Here is a 19,770-nt window from a genome sequence, read left to right on the forward strand (position 1 = left end):
ACACCATTCCTCATTCCGTTCCATGCATTGCAATGAGCCCGTCCTCCGATTTCTACCCCAACCATCCCCCACTGATGGAGTCTGGTGTAACGAAAACCATGTGGGGGGGAAGCAGACAGAGAAACAAGATAAAGATCATACTCCACCATAGATCATACTGGTAAGATATAACGCCAAACATGTCTGCATTTGATTCTTCTGCACCGAGATCACATCATAAATTTACTTTCATATCGCTGCCATCAATAATTTGTGCTGACAAATCTTCCCTCTAAGCGCACGACATTAGTCAAACTGTCCAGTGTGTTCGGAGGTCTTAACTCATTGTTTTCACACTGACACAAACGGGTACTGGGTGATGTTTAGTCAACGCTGGCACTCTGACTTAGATGATCACCTAAGAGAGAGCGAGAGAGAGGGAAAGAGAGAGAGAAAAAGAGAGAGAGAGCCAGAGGGAGAGGGAGAGGGAGAGAGAGACAGAGGTCAAAGCAGCTGACAGGTTTCATCATACTGTATCTGCTGTGACAAAACCCTGCTGTGTTTGGCACCTGACGCTCCATGACTCTCCATGGCTCTGGTTTCTCCAAGGGGACAACCAACGGTCATCCTTTGTAAGTAGAACAAGCTGTATCCCAGCCTCCTCTGCCCAGTCCATCGCATCTCCTCATTGGCTGTCCCATGTGTATCACATCTGTCCTCTGGCCTCACCGTGTGTGTGTGTGTGTGTGTGTGTGTGTGTGTGTATGTGTGTATGTTGTCTCTCAAGAGTTTGCATATTCAAAGATATTCCTCATATTGGAACATCCACATTCATCAGTATCTTGATCAACCAAACCCATCCACTTCATAGTGTATTAATGCATTTGTTTTGACTGAAATGAGTGTTGTGTATGTAGAATACTGACATACAGGAATATTCTGTTCTATTCTATTCTATTCTATTCTATTCTATTCCATTCCAAGGTGCTCTCTGAGTGTTGGTCAAAGTGACCAGAGCACAATAGGACAACATCAAATTGCTTTATCTAGCTGTGTCCAGCTCCATCTGTGTCATCCTGGCACAGACTCTGCATCTGAGAGGGAGAATGTCACCTCACATTAGTCTGTTTAGGCTTGAAACACCAGAATGCAATTAGATCACACTGTGAGAAAGTTACTGCAATCAAAATATTGAATATCAACATCAAAAAAGAGGAAGATTCTATCAAAAATGTAATATCTTCGAGGTAGGAGAGGGAAAGAGGGATGCTTGGCATCACAACAATGTTTACAAAAGGGTAGAATGGAGAGGATACACGCAAACATAAAAGGCAGACAGACATAAAAGGTAAAGGGCCTGTTTCCTGTACCTTGTGGTCTGTAATCCATGTGGCAGAAACCAAGACCATGTGAAAGGATATGAAATGGAGAGAAGGAGACAATAAAGCATTGCTCTTTTTCATGTCTCCTCAGTCATACTGTAGATTCCCACATGTAAACCAAGTCTGTGTTGGGTTAGGGTTAGGGTTAGGGTTAGGGTTAGGTCACTCAGTGTTATTGTTTTGATAACCCCCCCAAAGGGACATTGGACCAATATACAAAGTCAATGTATTTCTCATGTTCATCCTGACGACATCAATGATCACGAGGGACGTATTTTTTGTCATTTTGTCTAATCTCTCATACAAGAGATGCTGAAATAGGATAGGAATCTGGCTTTTATGAATCATCATTTGTCTGTCACACATTCTTAAAAAGAGAAATGCATAGACGCTGTCACCAGTCAAAGAAATTGAGTTCTCCCTCACAATTTTTGAAAAAAGAAAAAAAGAAAAAAAGTGACGCACAAGCCGTCGTGGCTGAGAAGACAATGTTCTTGTTCTGACTCATCCCACACGTCACGGCTGAGACGTTGTGCCTGTGATGATCCTGTCAGTCCATGAACACCGTGCCACACCGTCACACACCGTCAAAGACTCTCACAGGGAGTGAGGACAGAAGACGTCAACCGGGGTCGAAGGTCAAGCATGCCCTGGAGTGGACTAATACTAGTGCCACTCCAGCGCCACCTCAGAGAGCAGCAGTGTGTGTGTGTGTGTGTGTGTGTGTGTGTGTGAGCGTGTGAGTGAGTGCATGTGTGTGTGTCTGAGTGAGTGCCAGTGTGTATGTGTGTGTGCGCGTGAGTGTGTGCTTGTGCGTGTGTGTATCTGTGTGTGTGTGTTTGTGTGTGTGTGTGTGTGTGTGTGTGCACGCGCATGAGTGTGTACTTGTGCGTGTGTGTGTGTGTGTGTGTGTGTGTGCGTGTGTGTGTGTGTGTGTCTGCCAGTGAGCAATCCTACTGTTTATAGGCCTGATTCACACAGTGCCACGTCATGTACATCTCCCCTCCAGATCGTCAGGGAACCTTCTGTTGTGGTTGGTTGGGACTGGTTGGGGCTGCCGTCTGCTGATAGGAGCTGGCATCAATCAACTCTAGCTCCATGTTTACGGATGAGTCACCTCTCAGTGGCATGACCTGGTTTCTACTGGGCCTGTTATGGTGCTGAGGGCATCGTTCTCATAACCTATGACTATGTTAAACACATAGCACTGGGTCGCATTGAGATTTGTTCCCTAGAAGACTCTGTGACCTCATGTATAACCAGGCCATAGAAAAAAACGGATCGGGATACATTCGCGGGGACAAATTTGTCATCCCTCATCCACATACACCCATAAAGACATGGGCCAACGTTGCAGTGTAACATTTTGGTTTTTACCCAGGGCAAACATTTTGGTTTCTTACCCATCAATGGTAATGAGGGGTTACATCACAGCATGGTGCTGCGGATATGTTTTTCCCCTTGACATGGGGACACATTCATGGGAGACCACTCTGGGAGGCTTAAATCACGCAGAGAGTGAGAAGACGGTTGTCTGGACTAATTCAAACGGTATGGTACAGCAGGAACCGGGGCTGAAATCACAGGGAGGTACTGTCAGTCAGAGAGCTCACAGGGAGGTACAATGAGAGTCTAAGGTTCGCTAGAAGGTTCTGGCACAGCTGCATTCAGGCGAAGCCTTAAAGCCATTGGGACGGGACTCTGGTAGTCAGTGGCTGGGGTGGTATGATGCTCTCATGGAAAAACCCCTCTCCTCTTCCTTTCCTCCTCTCCTCCACTCTGCCTTCCTCATCATCTCTCTTCTCCATATTCTCAATTGAGGTCTGGGAAGATGCTGGTGGTTGATAGCAGGGTGTGGCAGCATGACAAGAACATTTACCCCCTATGGTGCTACTGGCAGATGGGGAGGGGAGCAGAGGCGGGAGGATGAGGAACAAAGGGTTTAGTTTGGAGGAATTTGCCTCTCATCTTGTTTTAGAAAAACACAGGCATTACGTGCGCAAAACAACTTACACGATGGGCCATACAATTACAGATTACAAACAACAGATGTGTTGAACTATGAGTGCCATTATGGGGACGGGGTTGGATTCAAGCATTGATGGGTGGGGTTGTCCCAACAGGTTTGCAGTGGGGAGAGGACGATGTGAAATTCCCTATTTATTTAAGAAAACACTTAAGTTTTAAGTTGTAAGTGTCATACATGCTTTTATTCATCCCTTGAACTTTCTGGGACAGAAATTCGTCCCAAATGAGCGTCATCCAAGCCAAAGACGGAAAGTCAAGACATTTTTATCGTTATAGGTCTCCGGCGGAAGACAAATACGGGGGGGGGGGGGGGGGGGTTGTTCTCGAATGTCAGCTGTTTTCATTGTAACCCAGTGGCTTCCCAGCCCTACCCCATCAACCACCACCACCCCCGCACATCAACATTCAAGACTGCCCTCCCAGGTACAAGAGTCAAACATCTTCACGATTCACGACATGATTATTTTTGAAGGGACTGAGTCAATATTGTAGATGGCAGAGAGGATATGGAATGGGAGAACAGAAGAACAACAGATGGATGGAACCCAAGGGAGATCAGCAATTATGACATCAGTGGTCTGCTCTTTAGGAGCCCCATGGCATGTTGCCATTATCTGAAGTGACCCTGTCTCCAGGACGGGTTGGGGTTGGGGTTGGGGTTGGGGGACTGGTGGGGGTATTGTAGTTCTAAGGAAAAGCCACTGGATTAGGAGGAAGTCAGAAAATGAGGTTGAAACAAAGAGCTATGGCCAATGTATCCAGGGGAAATCCAATGAAAATAAAGCATATGCCATATTACATTTATAAATTGTCATCACAGTATGTGGTTGTCCAAGGCCAGAAAACGTTATTTGTCTTTCTCTCTTCTTACCCAGAAAGTTCTCAAATTCTATAATGAGAGTCGTTTATTACTGGGAATACATTGGTATTCCTCCTGAAATTCCGTCTAAATCCCTGACATGGAGCGATCAATCACTCCGTATGTGTGTACTTTATGTAAGAGCGTGTGTGGTCTTAGTATTTATGAACTTATGTATTTGTGTGTGTGTGTGTGTATGTGTATGTGTGTGTGTGTGTGTGTGTGTGTGTCTCAGAATGAGAGATTGAGAGTGAAGTAAATGAATGTGTTTTGTAAATATTAGTGTGTACAGTATAATACTGTGCAGAGCAGTGAACACTCACATGTCGAGGTGATGAGTGGAATGTAGGTACAGAGAGGTCTTGATCAATGGTCCTCTACCAAACTCTCTCTCTCTCTCTCTCTCTCTCTCTCTCTCTCTATATATATATATATATATATATATATATGCCTAGAAGGGGGTACGGTATCTGGAAATTGAGGGAAAACAGTACATGTTTGTCCCAGCTGTATTTGCTGATATGTCAAACAGGGTCCGTTATGATGCGAACCTGCTCTCTGAGCTGGAAACAGTGAATAAACAAAGAAAAAGACAGACAAACAGAGGGATAAGAAAGGAGATGTAGGGATGACAGGAGGAAGGACATGAACTGAGGTAAAAGGGGGGGGGGGGGTGCAACTCAATAATCTAAAGAGGCTTCCTCTCCTTGTCGCCTCTTCTCCATCTTCTCAAATCTGAGAGCAGAACAATATGGCGGAATTCTGTTATGTCATTTGCTTTGACCTGTCTAGTTCCTGTCACATCAGTGCAGATTAAGCAAAAAAAAAGAAAAAAAAAAGAGGAAGCCAGTTGATATACATGTCACAGTAGGTGCAAACAGAGGAGAGAGAACATATCAAAACTATAAAAAAAACTATATATAAATAATAATAAAAAAATTAAAAAATCCATGCAACACTGCTAACTTGCAAAAAATCACTGTGTTTAACAATCACTGACGTTTCGGTCAAGAGACCTCCGTCAAAGCGTAAAATTGAGATACACCCAGAGATAGAGGAAGATGAATGTGTACAGTCTGAGAACAGGAGTGAGAGAGATGACAGAGGTGTTGAAAGGGTTGAGTCAATCCTCTCATTCTTCTTGGTCTGCTCCAGCAACACACCTGGATCGTACCAGCAGCTGTTTCCCCCCCATCCAGGATTGCACCGTGTGTGTGTGTGTGTGTGTGTGTGTGTGTGTGTGTGTTCGAGAGCAGATAAAGAACAATAGAAAGGGGGGGGGGGGGGGGGTTGTTTACGAGTCAGGGACAGGGGGGGGTAATGGTGTGTTAGTGACTAAGTGGTTAACACTGTCCCCTCACCCAGCTGCCTGCTCCACAAACCCCACACTGCCTCTTAGAAGCACAGCATTCCATGAATAACTCCCTACAGAGCCAAGGGGAAACAAGCCATCCCCCTAAATATTTACCCTGGGAGAAGGACCAGTCAGGGCCCAGGGCCAGGGTCGAGGCTGGGGTGTTGGGCCAGGGTGTTGACGAGGCTGGGTGGGGGGGCTGTGTGATGGAGGACGAGGAGGAGGAGGAGGAGGAGGAGGAGGGCGTGACCGCTCGGTGTCTGGCCCTTGTGTAAATACCGAGCGAAGATCAGAGGCCACGGCGGCACTAATTACAAGCATGTTTATGCCTAAACATCTGGGCAGCTCTGCCAGGCGCTGAGCGAGGGCTTACGTTGGGACTTGATTATGGGAACAGACTGTCATCACCACCGCTGAGTACAGTGAAGCACCGCATCGTGCCGTCGAGGGAACAGTACACCGCCACTCAGAGCTGAGAGGCGAGGGGAACTCATATAAACTGCTGTGTGTGAATGCGATCAGGGAGTCAGTGACATCCTAATTGCATAGTCGCTGCATTAAAAAGTGAAATCTAAGAACTTGTCTGGGTCGAGGGGTATCATTTCGAATGCCTCCAGGCTCATCGGAAATTAAAACGATGTAAATTAAACAGAGTAATTCCCCCCCAATTACAGTGCAGACGAGTTCTCTTCTGCTTTCTAATTTGGCACTGGGACCGCAGTCTGTGTGTGTGTGTGTGTGTGTGTGTGTGTGTGTGTGTGTGCGTGTGTGTGGAGAAAGGAGACATCCATCTATCTCCATGTGCTTGTAAAGGGAGTCTGCAAAGGGAAATGTCTGTAGGGCTCACTCACACTTCCTGTACAAGCCTGCTTCCAGAAAATACAAACCCCAAACACTTCTCAAAATTAAGACACAGTTTCCTCTAGTCAACACCACTGAGCGATTACTACAGCCCCTCAGTTCTCTTCCAGAATTCTCGTTATGAGACAATAAATCAGCCTCTCATGTTCCTGATGAGAGGGGGGGGGAGGGGGGGATTTACTTGTTACATGAGTATTAACGTCTATCTTATGATGACTGATGGATAGATAATTTACTGACTTAAACAAATTTGTATTTGTTGTAGGTTGCTTTGGATAAAGGCATCTGCTAAATGCCATAAATGTAAATGTAAATGTAAAGTAATGTGGCAATATACATGTTGCGAGACAAATAACCGTGACGACTGCAATCCATTTCTCTCAGAAGAAGTTGCTTTGTTCTGTACAGTAGGCCTGCAGTGGGTTCATTACTCTTCCATGGACATCTGTATGAGACAAGCAGTCTCATCTGTACTGTCCACAGTCAAAGCCTGGATCGACTTTGTTTAAAGTCGAAATATCTTCTGCCGGCATTGTAATTGTTTCCCTCATTGTTCTCCCATCTGACTTAAATAAAGAGTTTCTCAAAAAGCCACACCACTCTAAATATGTAGTCCTCCTGTTCTAATTAGAGGCTCTCTCTCTCCCTGAGCCGGGCAACGAGCCCAGCTTCAGGATGGGATAAATATACCAGAACGAAAACAAAAACTTCTACAAATGAAAATTATAAACATTCTGACATGAAATCACAGACGAAAACCCCAAATAAAACAAGATCAGAATTATTTTGAGATTGTAGGTTTAGAAAACATTTCACGTTTATGTCTTAATGTGTGTGTGTGTGTGTGTGTGTGTGTGTGTGTGTGTGTGTAAGACAATGTTCGATCTGTGTTCATGACACTGGGTGGGTTGTCATGGGGAAATAACAATTGGTTAGGTGTGCTTGGCAGAGGGGATGGGTGTAACCATATCTACTGTCACGTCATCTTGATGTATGTCCCGTGCAACAGTATGGCCTTGAATGAACTGTAAACTAAAGTGTAATCTAGAAAACATTTCCCGTTTATGTCTTAATGTGTGTGTGTGTGTGTGCGCGTGTGCGTGTGTGTGTGTGTGTGTGTGTGTGTATGTAAGACAATGTTCGATCTGTGTTCATGGGGAAATAACAATTGTTTAGGTGTGCTTGGCAGAGGGGATGGGTGTAACCATATCTACTGTCACGTCATCTTGATGTTTGTCCCGTGCAACCGTATGGCCTTGAATGAACTGTAAACTAAAGTGTAATCTCTTGAACCCCATTACTGTCCCACTCAACAAAGAGTCTAATTCTTTCACATGGCACGCTCCTGCTATCTTATTGAACACTATCAAATATTGTATTTCCTGACATAATGTGCAACACATACTGCATAAGTACGACACATTTCAGTCTAGAGTTATTTTGTAAAAGGCTGACTCAAACATTGATCTCTCAGGAAAATCTCTGTCTAAGAAACAAATGGTGTGTGTCTTTTTTGATCTAAACTCAAATCACTGCCCCTAAATTGATCTTCTTCTTTTAATTGTTTGGAAGATGTTTTTAAAGTGATGCTTTGAAATTTTTGGACGATTAATATGTTTTTCGGTTTGAACCTGTAAACTGTCTTGTGGATATCCATTATCGTCTTAAACTTGAACTTGAACAACCACAAGGGGCCAAGACAAATTGCTGGCAACATTATGACCTACTGGTTCACTAGAAATTTGCTGGAGGTTTTCTCGAACTCGCATTGAATTCCCAAACAGATTATATACATGGCAGTCAACTGATAACTTCTGATCTCAATAATCCTCAGTAATCCTACAACCACTCGTCACATTCCATAGGACAAGAGTTAGATTTGTCATCATCTATGTAAACAGCAGCTGTACATGTCAACATATTTCACATTTTAGGGCTTTTCACATAATATGTTTTTTTTTTTTTGTATGATTCCAATTGCAGTAAAATGGATGGACATTAGCAAGGGGGGGGGGGGGGGGGGGTACTACAGCTTGTAATATAATCAACTCCTCCTCTCTCACAACAATATCAACTCTTGTCTCGGGTCAATCCGTTCCCAGCGTCCCCAGCTGTACAGTATTTACCGGGTCTCTCTCTTCTCTCTGCCAGGCGTTGATACAAGTGGCTGTATGATTCAGCCTCCAGGAATGTGGAATGGTTTTTCTGTTCACACATTTCCCTCACTGACCTCAAATCACTCCTCTTCCCTCCTCGCATAAACAGGTCTCCTTAGGATCCTTCAGCACCACCACCGCCACCGCCGGCACGATCGGACTGATCTGGGTCATACAGGAATGGATTCATCTGTGTCTACACGTGTGTGTTTGTGAGAGTGAACTGCACAGTAAGTGTGCCAGGAGGATAGAAAGCCGTTCCACAAGCCTGGGCTGGCACGTTATGCCCACTGGAAGTACAGTATGTGATCAGGCAAACAAAAGTGTCCGGTACACAACAAGTGAAGCTGGGTTGACATGGTTTCTTTGAGGGGATAAGTGGTGTCCTGTCGAGGTTAAAGTGTATCAAGTTGAAGATTAAAAAGGAGCGGCCTCATTTTCCAGTAAATTGTTACATATGGGTAGTCATGCTGCCTTGGGAACAGCTTTGTACAGTATAAACACACAGATTAACGGAATGTAACAAATAGATATCGTATGACCATCATTTGAAACGGATCAGAAATTCTCCTACTCATTCTTCCAATCATGTTGTTTCCTCTGGAGTTGATAAATTGTGTGTGTGTTTCCTGTAGGAAGCTCTTAATCTCTTGGCCGTCCTTCTAGAAGTGTGAAGACACATCTGTGATTATAAATCAATAAACCCTAAATCAAAACAGCAGTCATGAGGAGTGATTCAGGTTCTTTGGCGTGTGCAGGACTCTGTTGAACATGTTCTACCAGTCAGTGGTGGCCAGCGCAGGGCAGCATCAGGGAAGGTGACACCAAGAGGCTGAACAAGCTTATTAGGAAGGCTGGTTCTATCCTCGGTGTCACACTGGACACTGCGGAGGAGGTGGCCAATAGGAGGATGAGGACCAAACTCCTGGCCATCATGGACAATCCCTCCCATCCCCTACATGACACTGTGGCAGAGCAGAGAAGCTTCTTTAGCAACAGATTATTACAACCACGTTGTAAGGAGCACTAAGGAGCGCTATAGGAGATCTTTTCTGTCTGCCACAATAAGACTGTACAACTATCTATCTATCTATCTATCTATCCATCTATCCATCCATCTATCCATCTATCAGTCCTCTGTTCAGCGTGAGCTCAGCTTGGAGAGAGATTACATAGAACTCATCACACGTCTCACTGATGATCACTCGCAACCTCTGAACCCTGAGCACTTGGCCACCCAAAAAAACTCTCCCAGCTGTTGGAGAGAAGCAGCACTGACCACGCACACATGTCACAGAGAGACACACAGACACACTTATGCACGCACCCACATACACACACACGCACGCACGCACGCACGCACGCACGCACGCACACACACACACACACACACACACACACACACACACACACACACACACACACACACACACACACACACACACACACACACACACACACACACACACACACACACACACACACACACACACACACACACACACACACACACACACACACACACACACACACACAGAACACACACACAGAACACACAAGCAAGCACAATCTGCACACATCTGGTGAAAGTGACCAATAGCCAGCTTTCCACAGCACAGCTTGTGCTTTGTGTGCCAGTCAAATTGCTTTTCCACAGTCAGTCCCGGCCTTCAATGGTGCTTACTCCAGGCCTATTCCATGCTTACAACTCCTCCACCCCCCTGGTCCTTATGAAGCCAAACAGAGCGAGGGGTGCGGTTGAGAGCTAGGGTGGGTTATTCTTATCATCCAAGAGCTTTAGTTGGCTTGCGAACATCATCTAAGTTAGCTCGTAATGGAATGGATTTGAATAGCGCTTTTTACAAATAAAATTGTCATAAAGTGCTTAAGTTACCAGAACCTGTTGAGAAACGGGAGAACTTGAGTCTCCATCATTGGCCACCTTACATAATGTAAACAAACTGGAGATCATACAAGAAAGCCCAACTGTGGAAATTCAACCAGGCTTGTTCACTAGGCTCAAAGCATCGGGCTTTGACCACTAGTTGCTAGTCAGCCTTGACTCGCACCGGCACCACTGTCAAAAAGGAGCTATTGTTGTTTTATCATCACCAATTTCCCCATGTTATGAAGTCACCTTCCCGCTAAATTTGTTCATGTACTAAACACATGAATTGTTTAGACTGAACTCAATGGCAAAGCTTATGGCTAAGTCTGTACAAACACTATGTTCCCGCTGTGCGCAGATGGTAGACATTTAGGTTGTATCAGTTGTCATAGACAATACCATACTTGCTCCAAGCAAGGATGGAATAAAAGTTGTCCTTGGTGAAGAAAGATTTTCCGGTGGTTTAGACACACACACACAAACACACTCGCCACTACCTAAGCGCGACTCGAAACCATGCTTTCCTTGTTTGCCATGGGGCTTAAGTGTGGAGCATTACATGCAAGGGTCCATCAATTGGAAATGGAAATTATTCCGTTGCCCCGCAAATTAATGTCACTTACGTCACACACAAGACTGAGCCTACCCTCTGTCTTAAACAGGATGTCATTGGTATATAAACAATCGCCCTGTCAGAATGCCAGCCAAGCCAAATTACCTCTGCCGGCCAGAGTGTTTTTGTGCCTCCCCATAGCAACCATTCGTTAGCATGGGTCCGGCGACACGCAAACAGACATGATTCAGGAAGAGACAGGGAAACCTACAGTATGAGTCTCAGCTTCACCTGTGGTCAACTGTTTTCACTCAGTGCGTGTGTATGTGTGTGTGTGTGTGTGTGTGTGTGTGTATGTGTGTGAGTGGGGGGGGGCATATGTGAGAGAGAGTGGTCATGTCAGAGAGAGTGGTCATGGTCAGTGTGTGTGAGTGTATTCAGTTGGAGTTTGAAGGTCGCAATACGCTGCTGCTAGGAAACCAGTGTACCCACCAAACCCTCTCCACTGATCTGTAAGCTTTACCATCAGTGCCCTAATGGGTGGAAAGCAGTGTGTGTGTGTGTGTGTGTGTGTGATCTCAGGTAAATGTTTGATAGAGTAATGGAAGTTTAAATAAAGGGGATGAGGACAGAGTATTCTCCAGCAGTCCCCTGTGACTGTGTGTCAACAAATAGACAGAGTGTGTGTGTGTGTGTGTTTTTGTCTGAGAGTGAGATCAGATGTTGCTTGTTGGTCGGCTCCTGTCAATTCTATTTTCACTGAATTATGTGAATTTGCAAAAACATTGACACTCAATTTTCACTGAATTATGTTAATTTGCAAAAACATTGACACAAGTGGTTTCTGTGTTGAATTTGTACCACTCTCTAAGGGTAAGATTTCTATCAAAACACAGATTTGGTATCTGGGTTGTGAATATAATACTAGTGGTTTCAGACAATAAGGGCACTGGATCTTTATAAGTAAAACCTTCTATTACAATAAAAATCATGTTGATCTGTAACTCATGAGTTGACCACAAAAAAAGGTCCAAATTCAAAGTTCAAATTCCTTTTTTCTTCTATCCAAAAAACACACCAACATTCTTCCATGACAAGGAAGTCATAACAATAAATAACATGTTTTCCATTAACATCCCATATGTGTGTTCTTGGATATCGACTTCAGTGTTCCCAAATCTGAGACGGACAGAGACACAGGAAGGATGAGGATTACGATTGGAGCTGAAGGTCATGGTTGAAGGACATCTTGGTGTGACTGTGTGAGAGGTTTGATGAATCAGGACCATGTCTGGCATCTGTCTTAAATTGTCTTTGTCCTCACTGTACCTGATTCCAGCTGCTAGATAATCTGTGTGCATTAACAAGTCATGGGTCTGGAAAATGAGTATAATCAGGATGACTAAGGAGACTTGCTGTGGCTGTACCGCTCTGTGTGTTGTGACTTTGGAGAAGTTCAAACACCTAAAGTGATCCAGATTATAAGATTTCTCAGTAGATGAATGCTCATGTTATAATTGATTGTTGTCTGTACAAATTCTATACATTGCCTGTGTGAATTAATTTACCCTTGACAGGATTCTGTTTCAATGTATCAATGTTTCAATGAATCTCAATGTAACAATAGCGATGTGCTTATATTTTCTGTAATCAGGGCACCCTTGAAAGGGACTCCCCTGAATAAATAGGGGTACACCAAAAAAAACGATACATAAAATAGATTATCAACTGACACCGTTAAACTATTTTCATTGGAGTGGCCGTTTAAGAGTACACAAGTCATTTGAGGATACTGCTAAGACAAATATTGGAAGCAATGTGGTCCGAGTGAGTGTTGGCCACCACATCCTTTATTATCAATTCTGACAAATTAGCTTTTTAGGAATTGGAATAGTCGACAGCTACATACACAAGAGAAGATAACATCTATAGAGCTTTGGACATGTTTTTTTGTATCAAAGGAGAAGAGCATCTTTCTTGGGGATGAGTTCACCAAATGCAATTAGCATGTTAACGCTAGACTGGCTTCACAAGGAACACTGATATCCACAAACCTGTTTTTTTGCGGCACAATCCCAATGTCTTTGGGCTAATTCAGTTAAATCTTAAGCATATCCAGAGCTTTTGTTTTTTTAAATTTTATTTAACATGTATTTAACCAGGTAAGACCCTTGAGGTTAGAAACCACTTTTTTGAGGGCGACCTAGCATTCTATTTGTGAAGAAAAATATGTGCATTTTTTGTGACCATACGCAATTTTTCAGGGATACAGCAGTCCTCCTCCTTTTATAGCACACTGTATCTTCTGACACACACTATAAACTACATCTCTTAAAACGCTTGATGTTCCTTTTTTCCCCTCAATAACCACCAATTAGACTTGAACAGAGAGAAAAGAGAATCCTTACCCCCTGCAGCTTGAATTGTGACCTACTGGGTTAGTGCTCCATGTAAATATAGAGCCTAATGACATAGCATAGATGCTCAGTCAGTGCATAGATGCTATTATCCCCTCCCAACCCAACCAGAGGTCATCTCTGCTGCCACACCCCAGGGAGGGGCCGCCTCCCCACCGCGGTTAGAGGGCCCTGCTTTGGCCCTGACCAAAATGACAGACATTACTTTATCTTTACATTTTGTCCGGTGGTTTGCGGTCGGTAGCTCTGAGAATCTTCTCCGAAGCTTAACATGGGGTTGGCTGATACTTGTTGATTAGTGGCATTGTTGTAATGGTTTAGCGTTCGTGCTGCTGTGTCTGTTTATTTGGTTCCCTTTTGATGCTCCAAGCCGCAGCTTCCCCTTGCTGTGGACCACAGGAACTTCATGATAGGTCATGTTAAACTGGATGAGGCTGTGGTACTATGTTAGTTCTTAGTAATAGTGAGGGCAGTGAGTGTTTGTCATGAAGACAAAAGCAGCACAAGCTATTGTTTTCCAGACTACAGACAAGGATAGATTTAGCAGTACATTTCTCTTTGAAGGTTCTTCAATAGAGAAGATGATACAGTATTTCCTTAGTTCAATGTTAGTCCAAAGTTCTGTGAGGCATACATCAATTAATTTCAAAACCAGCTTTACTGTACTGATTTACTATAATCTGTACTTTAATTCCCAATCACATCTGTTGACCAGATCTGACTATACTGTATACAGAAGAATTAACTTACATACAGTGCCTTCAGAAAGTATTCAGACCCCTTCACTTTTTCCACATGTTGTTGTTATAAACTCAATTTAAAATGGATTAAATTAAAATAATTTGCCATCAATCCACACACAATACCCCAGAATGACAAAGCGAAAACAGTTTTTTTTTTAGAAATGTCAGTAAATGTATTACATTTGAAATACAGAAATACCTCATGCAAGTATTCAGACCTTTACTATGACACTCTTAAATGAGCTAAAATGCAAAAATGTCATCAACAAATCACTTAGTAAGTTAAAGTGAGTCCATCTTAATGCAAGCATAATAGTTAATGTAATTTTGGAATTAATATCTTTGTTTTTATAGGGTCTCTGATTTGCATAGGAATCAATTACACACTGTGTGGATCAGGTTGTCATTATGAACAGAGCAAATGGAGAGGAACAAAACTGCTCAGGAATGCGACCCTGAGGCCTGGGGAGACTTACAAAAATCTACAAAGTTGAATGGTGGAGAGGAAAAAACACAGTCGATGGGACATCATCTCAGTCACTCTCAAAATTGATCTATAACCAAGTGGCCAAAAAGAATCCCGTAATGGAAAATAAACCATCTCATATCCATAATTGTGTTTGCAATAAGTTGAATTAATTAAGTTTGGTGAAAATCCAGCACATGCAATGCAGTTTCCGCACCATCTCTCGTGTGAAGAATAGTGGCAGCTGCATCAAGTTATGGGTATGTTTGTTACCAGCAGGGACTGGGGAGTTTGTCAGGATCAAGAGAAAATTCAGAAATTTGCTGAGTTGGTGGTGACATCCTAATCGACGCAGGGTGTAATTGATTCCTATGCAAATCAGAGACCCTATAAAAACAAAGATATTAATTCCGAAATGACATGAACTATTATCTTTGCATTAAGGCACACAACATATTGAAATAGCACATTCGCCAAATGTACATCTCTCCATGGGTCCATCTGTCCATTGCTCCATCTCTTCTATTTGATCTCATATGGTGCTGGTCATGCCATGAGGGATGCATTAAGTTCAGTGCTGGTAAATGCTGCTTTGAAATGCTGCTCCACCTTTCCAGAAGTGTTCTGATGGTTTAGGGTTTTACACTTTGAGAGCAAATAAAACTTGACAACCTCCAAGCAAGAGGTCGTACGATGTATGTGGTCCAGGCTGCTGCTTTCACTTTCACACGCACACGCACACACATACCATTCTAACCTCTAAAAAGGGCTATATTCTTATCTCATCATGGCAGGATGTTACATACAGTAAACTTCCACTAAACAAGCATGTGACTTTCCTGAAAATCTATACTGTAGATGTGTTTTAGATCTGCAGACTGCCTTCTTGTCCTGATCCATTCATAGACTTATCCTATACACATAGGGGTAGCTTATCCCTTTATAAGAGCTATACACACCATACTGCACTGTACATGAAACTGGATAGACAGGGCAGGGGAGGCTGGTGGAGGTAGAAATCGGAGGACAGGATCATTGTAATGCATGGAATTGAATGAGCAACGGTATCCAACATGTGCCTCCATCAGCCTCTCCTAAGACAGAGATATGCTTATGAAACCTCTGTGTGAGCCCCACCCTGGCCTGTACTGTCAATCACACACTAACACATTATAAGTCAACTTGCGAACGTTAATTAAACACACCCAGCCTACGCTTGGAGCATTCACCACGTCACCCTTCGACTAGCTCATCTCTTTCTCATCAAATCTCATTTGAGATTGATCAAATCTCATTATGAGAAATGCTGCAGCAAGGTAAGGTGCTGTTACAGCATGCTGTTCTAATGAGAGAGAGAGAGAGAGAGAGAGAGAGAGAGAGAGGTTGAAAACCAATTGAAGCTGTGAGGGAGTTGACTGCAGAAGTCAGTGGTCTGTGTGTGTGTGTGTGTGTGTATGGAGAAGTGCTTAAACGAGTATGCGCCGTGGTTACAGATTTTTCAGGCTCTTTCCAGGGAAACCTTTAAGTATAACTCACACTCTCCCATATAGCTACACCCTACAGAAGATGCCTAAATCAAACTATGAGATAACTTGAGGGTCAACTCAACCGCAAAATCACACACACCACAACTGAACTCAGAAAGGGTTTATTGAACCTTGTTCATCCCCTAGCCTGGCTCCGGATCTGTGTGTGTGCTAGCCAACTGCTAAAGTGCCCCCCCGACTAAGATTCATCTCTTGTCTATGGGCCAGAGACGTGGTTGGAGATCTTTGATCAGGGAGGGTCAGAGCAAGCTGTCTCTGGGCTGTAGTAAGCTTCTATTCCCAGCCATCTTTTCATGTGTGTGTGCATCTGGTTGGGCCAGGCCTTGTTGTGTGTGCGTGATAGAGCACTCCCAGGCCTTGGAGGACATGTGGAGAGAGACACACACACTCACCAGCAACACAGCGGTCCTCCTGAAGCATCCCGTCTTCATCACTCAGTTGCGGAGTGTTCGACCCCAGTCTGGGGTCATGGGTAGTCTCCTATATCAGATGGCAGATTCGTAAACAGGTCTGGTAAAAAGGTATCTTAAAGGTGCAATCTGTAATTAAACCAACAACAAAGTGGGCTGGCTCCCCACCATTTGATCAGCTGAGGGATGGGGCTGGAGAAACGAACCACTCTCAATTTCATAGACTAGATGAGCTATGGATGTAAGGACTGACCCTTCATGAGATCAACATTATAGTTTTAACCATATTTTAAAGCTATACAGTGTTTGTTTATACTTGTATGTATGAGTAATTCAAGCTTATATTTGGGTTCTGATGGGGTAAGACAATTAAACTAAGCTCATGAGGCATTTATAAGTTATATTCTTCAATAATCAATGGCTGTATATAACTAATTTAAAAGTCCCAAAATTGATGTACCAATTACAGATTGCCCCTTTAAATCTGATTCACTTCCCTTGTTGGTCACTTCTTGTACTCTCCAATGGCCAATAGTTTACAATTGAAATAAGTATATACAAAAAGCAGCACCCAACAGTTAATTGATAGTAAAGTTACTACTGCTGGTGTCCTGGAAGTGGAATACACTAGAATAATCTGTGTGGGGTCCACATTGTTCATCAGCAATCGTTTACCTTTATAATATCAACTGTCACACACGCCCATCAACACATGGAACAAAAAAGGCTAATGTACCACAGCAATATTTATTGTATAATTTCCTCAAAAACAGGTCCATTATTTTTTAGTACAGTAAAGTCCATATGTCAAACAAAATACAGATTAAAAAGGCAAGAACACACATTTCAATCTGAGAGTCGTAGCTAACAGAGAGACATTCAATCTGTTAACGGTACAAATAGAATTCTCATTCTATCATTCTAACAGAGCACCCATACGATACCAATATAATCTACACAATATTAGTGTGAAAGTGGAACTGTGTTGACAAATATTGACTAATGGAAGCCCAGGGGAGCATATAGAATAGATCAAAAAGGACAGTCACAGGACATTCTTGGCCCTGTTTGAATACTCTTAACATATATTCTTCATTTCTCTCTTCCTTGAAAAAAATCACTGATCTGACATGACTGGATTGGTGCAAGCAGTGAAGTGGAAAAGCTTGCTCTGACCAATCCAATCATGTTTGGTCAGTGATTACAGTAACATTATATATTTTTTTTTTCTTTTTTTTTTTTAAGTATTCGAACAGGGGCATCGATCCCTCCATGTATACAATAGGCTCACTAAACCAGGAGTAACAGTCTGTGCTTGCCACACGGAGAGGACAGGAGAGCATGGGGGTTACCGGTCCCTGATTGGCTGGTGGACTGTGTCTTTTCCTAGATGCTGTCCAATGGTGAGCTGGATAGCCAGAGAGGGTTCAGGTCCACCAAGAGATGGCTCTCTGATGAAGAGGAGAGTTTAGTATGTCAGTTCAGCAGAGGGGGAGGGAGGGGCGAGCACAAACTGGATGGAGGGAAGGGGAGAAGAGAAAGTTCAGTATGTCAGTCCAGATCTTGCTTGGGGGGGGTAGAAGGTGTGAGCAAGAGGAGAGAGAAGAGAGGGGAGGAAGTAGAGGGGAGGAATGTCTGCAGCATTCCCGCCTTCCTTTCAGTCCTTTTTTTTGTTTATTTTTATTTTTTTTACAACTAGTGCTCAAACTGACACAGGCAGTTAATCCCGGAATAAACATAGTCGACTGAGACAAATCTCATTTCACAGTGAGTTTTACTCATCAATTCTGCCACACAGCAAATCTAATTATGTGCAATCCAAAACAATAAAACATAAATAAATAAATAAGAGCGTGAGGTTAGAGAAATATGTTTGAATTCATGAAGCTCATCCGTAACTTCTGAATGCGGTTGTTGACAGTGACAACGTTGTTTGAGGGCAACGCAAACAGTATTGGATAAAATAATGGTTCTGAGAGTAAGACTTACAATGTATTTAAATCAAGCTACAAATAGCAAATAAACATCTAATACAAGTACTTGAAGACTGAAGTCATTGTACTGTCCTATATGAATCCATGTAAAAAAAAAACACAACAATGCCTGGCAGTGGGGGCAGACAGACCTCTCACCTGGGGATCAGAAGTTGATCAACTTCTTGATGGCCTCGAAACACTTCCACTTGTCGGGGATGTAGAAGGGTTCAAAGATATGAGGGAAGGGCGTGTCATAGCCACACACCCTGGCAATGGGGGCCTCCAGGTTCAAGAAGCACTCCTCCTGTGGACGGGGAGAGAGGGAGGTAGAGGGAGAGAGAGAGACAGAGAAAAAATAAATTCAGGGGTGTTGTCAGCGGTGAGACATCACTCCAACCCCCCCCCCCCCCCCCGACATGACAGCACTGCCTCAGCAGACGTTCAGTCACTCACAGCAGTTAACCCTAAACATTTACTTTGTGTTGTATGCCTCACTGGGAGAGGGGGGATTCAGTCAGTAGACACTTTATTAGGTACACCTGTTCAACTGCATTAACGCAAATATCTAATGGTGTGGGGGATATTTTCCTTAGTATCAATTGAGCATTGTTTAAACGCCACAGCCTACCTGAGTATTATTGCTGACCATGTCCATCCCTTTATGACCACAGTGTACCCATCTTCTGATGGCTACTTCCGGCAGGATAACGTGCCATGTCACAAAGCTCAAATCATCTCAAACTGGTTGCTTGAACATGACAATGGGTTCACTGTACTCCAATGGCCTCTACAGTCACCAGATCTCAATCCAATAGAGCACCTTTGGGATGTGGTGGAATGGGAGATTCGCATCATGGATGTGCAGCCGACAAATCTGCAGCAATGATGCTATCATGTCAATATGGACCAACATCTCTGAGGAATGTTTCCAGCACCTTGTTGAATCTATGCCACAAAGAATTAAGGCAGTTCTGAAGGCAAAAGGGGGTCCAACCCGGCACTAGCAAGGTGTACCTAATAAAGTGGCCGGTGAGTGTACAACAGCATTGCTGGAGGGAGCCACCGTAACACTTGAAATGAATGATAGCTATAAATCGGACCAAGCTAAAAGCTAGGCAATGGATTTGAGCTTGAGGATTTGAGCTCGGGGG

General features: G+C 43.5%; 1 protein-coding gene across 2 annotated transcripts in view; it reads right to left on the reverse strand.

The window, feature by feature from the left end:
- Positions 1-17,371: 17,371 nt before the first annotated feature.
- bckdhb (branched chain keto acid dehydrogenase E1 subunit beta) overlaps positions 17,372-19,770 on the reverse strand; it is a 42,252-nt gene continuing 39,853 nt past the window's right edge. The window contains exons 10-11 of one of the 2 annotated variants that reach the window (XM_083678103.1): positions 18,776-18,923; positions 17,372-18,094 (exon numbers count right to left, since the gene is read on the reverse strand). In XM_083678103.1, coding sequence (XP_083534229.1) covers positions 18,783-18,923 — 141 coding nt within the window. In that variant the 3' untranslated portion in view covers positions 17,372-18,094; positions 18,776-18,782. Of the gene's footprint in view, positions 18,157-18,775; positions 18,924-19,770 lie in introns of both variants that reach the window. The other variant, XM_083678102.1, reaches the window with a different exon arrangement.

Source organism: Argentina silus (genome assembly GCF_951799395.1).
Source record: "Argentina silus genome assembly, chromosome: 10".
Classification (NCBI taxonomy): Eukaryota; Metazoa; Chordata; class Actinopteri; order Argentiniformes; family Argentinidae; genus Argentina; species Argentina silus.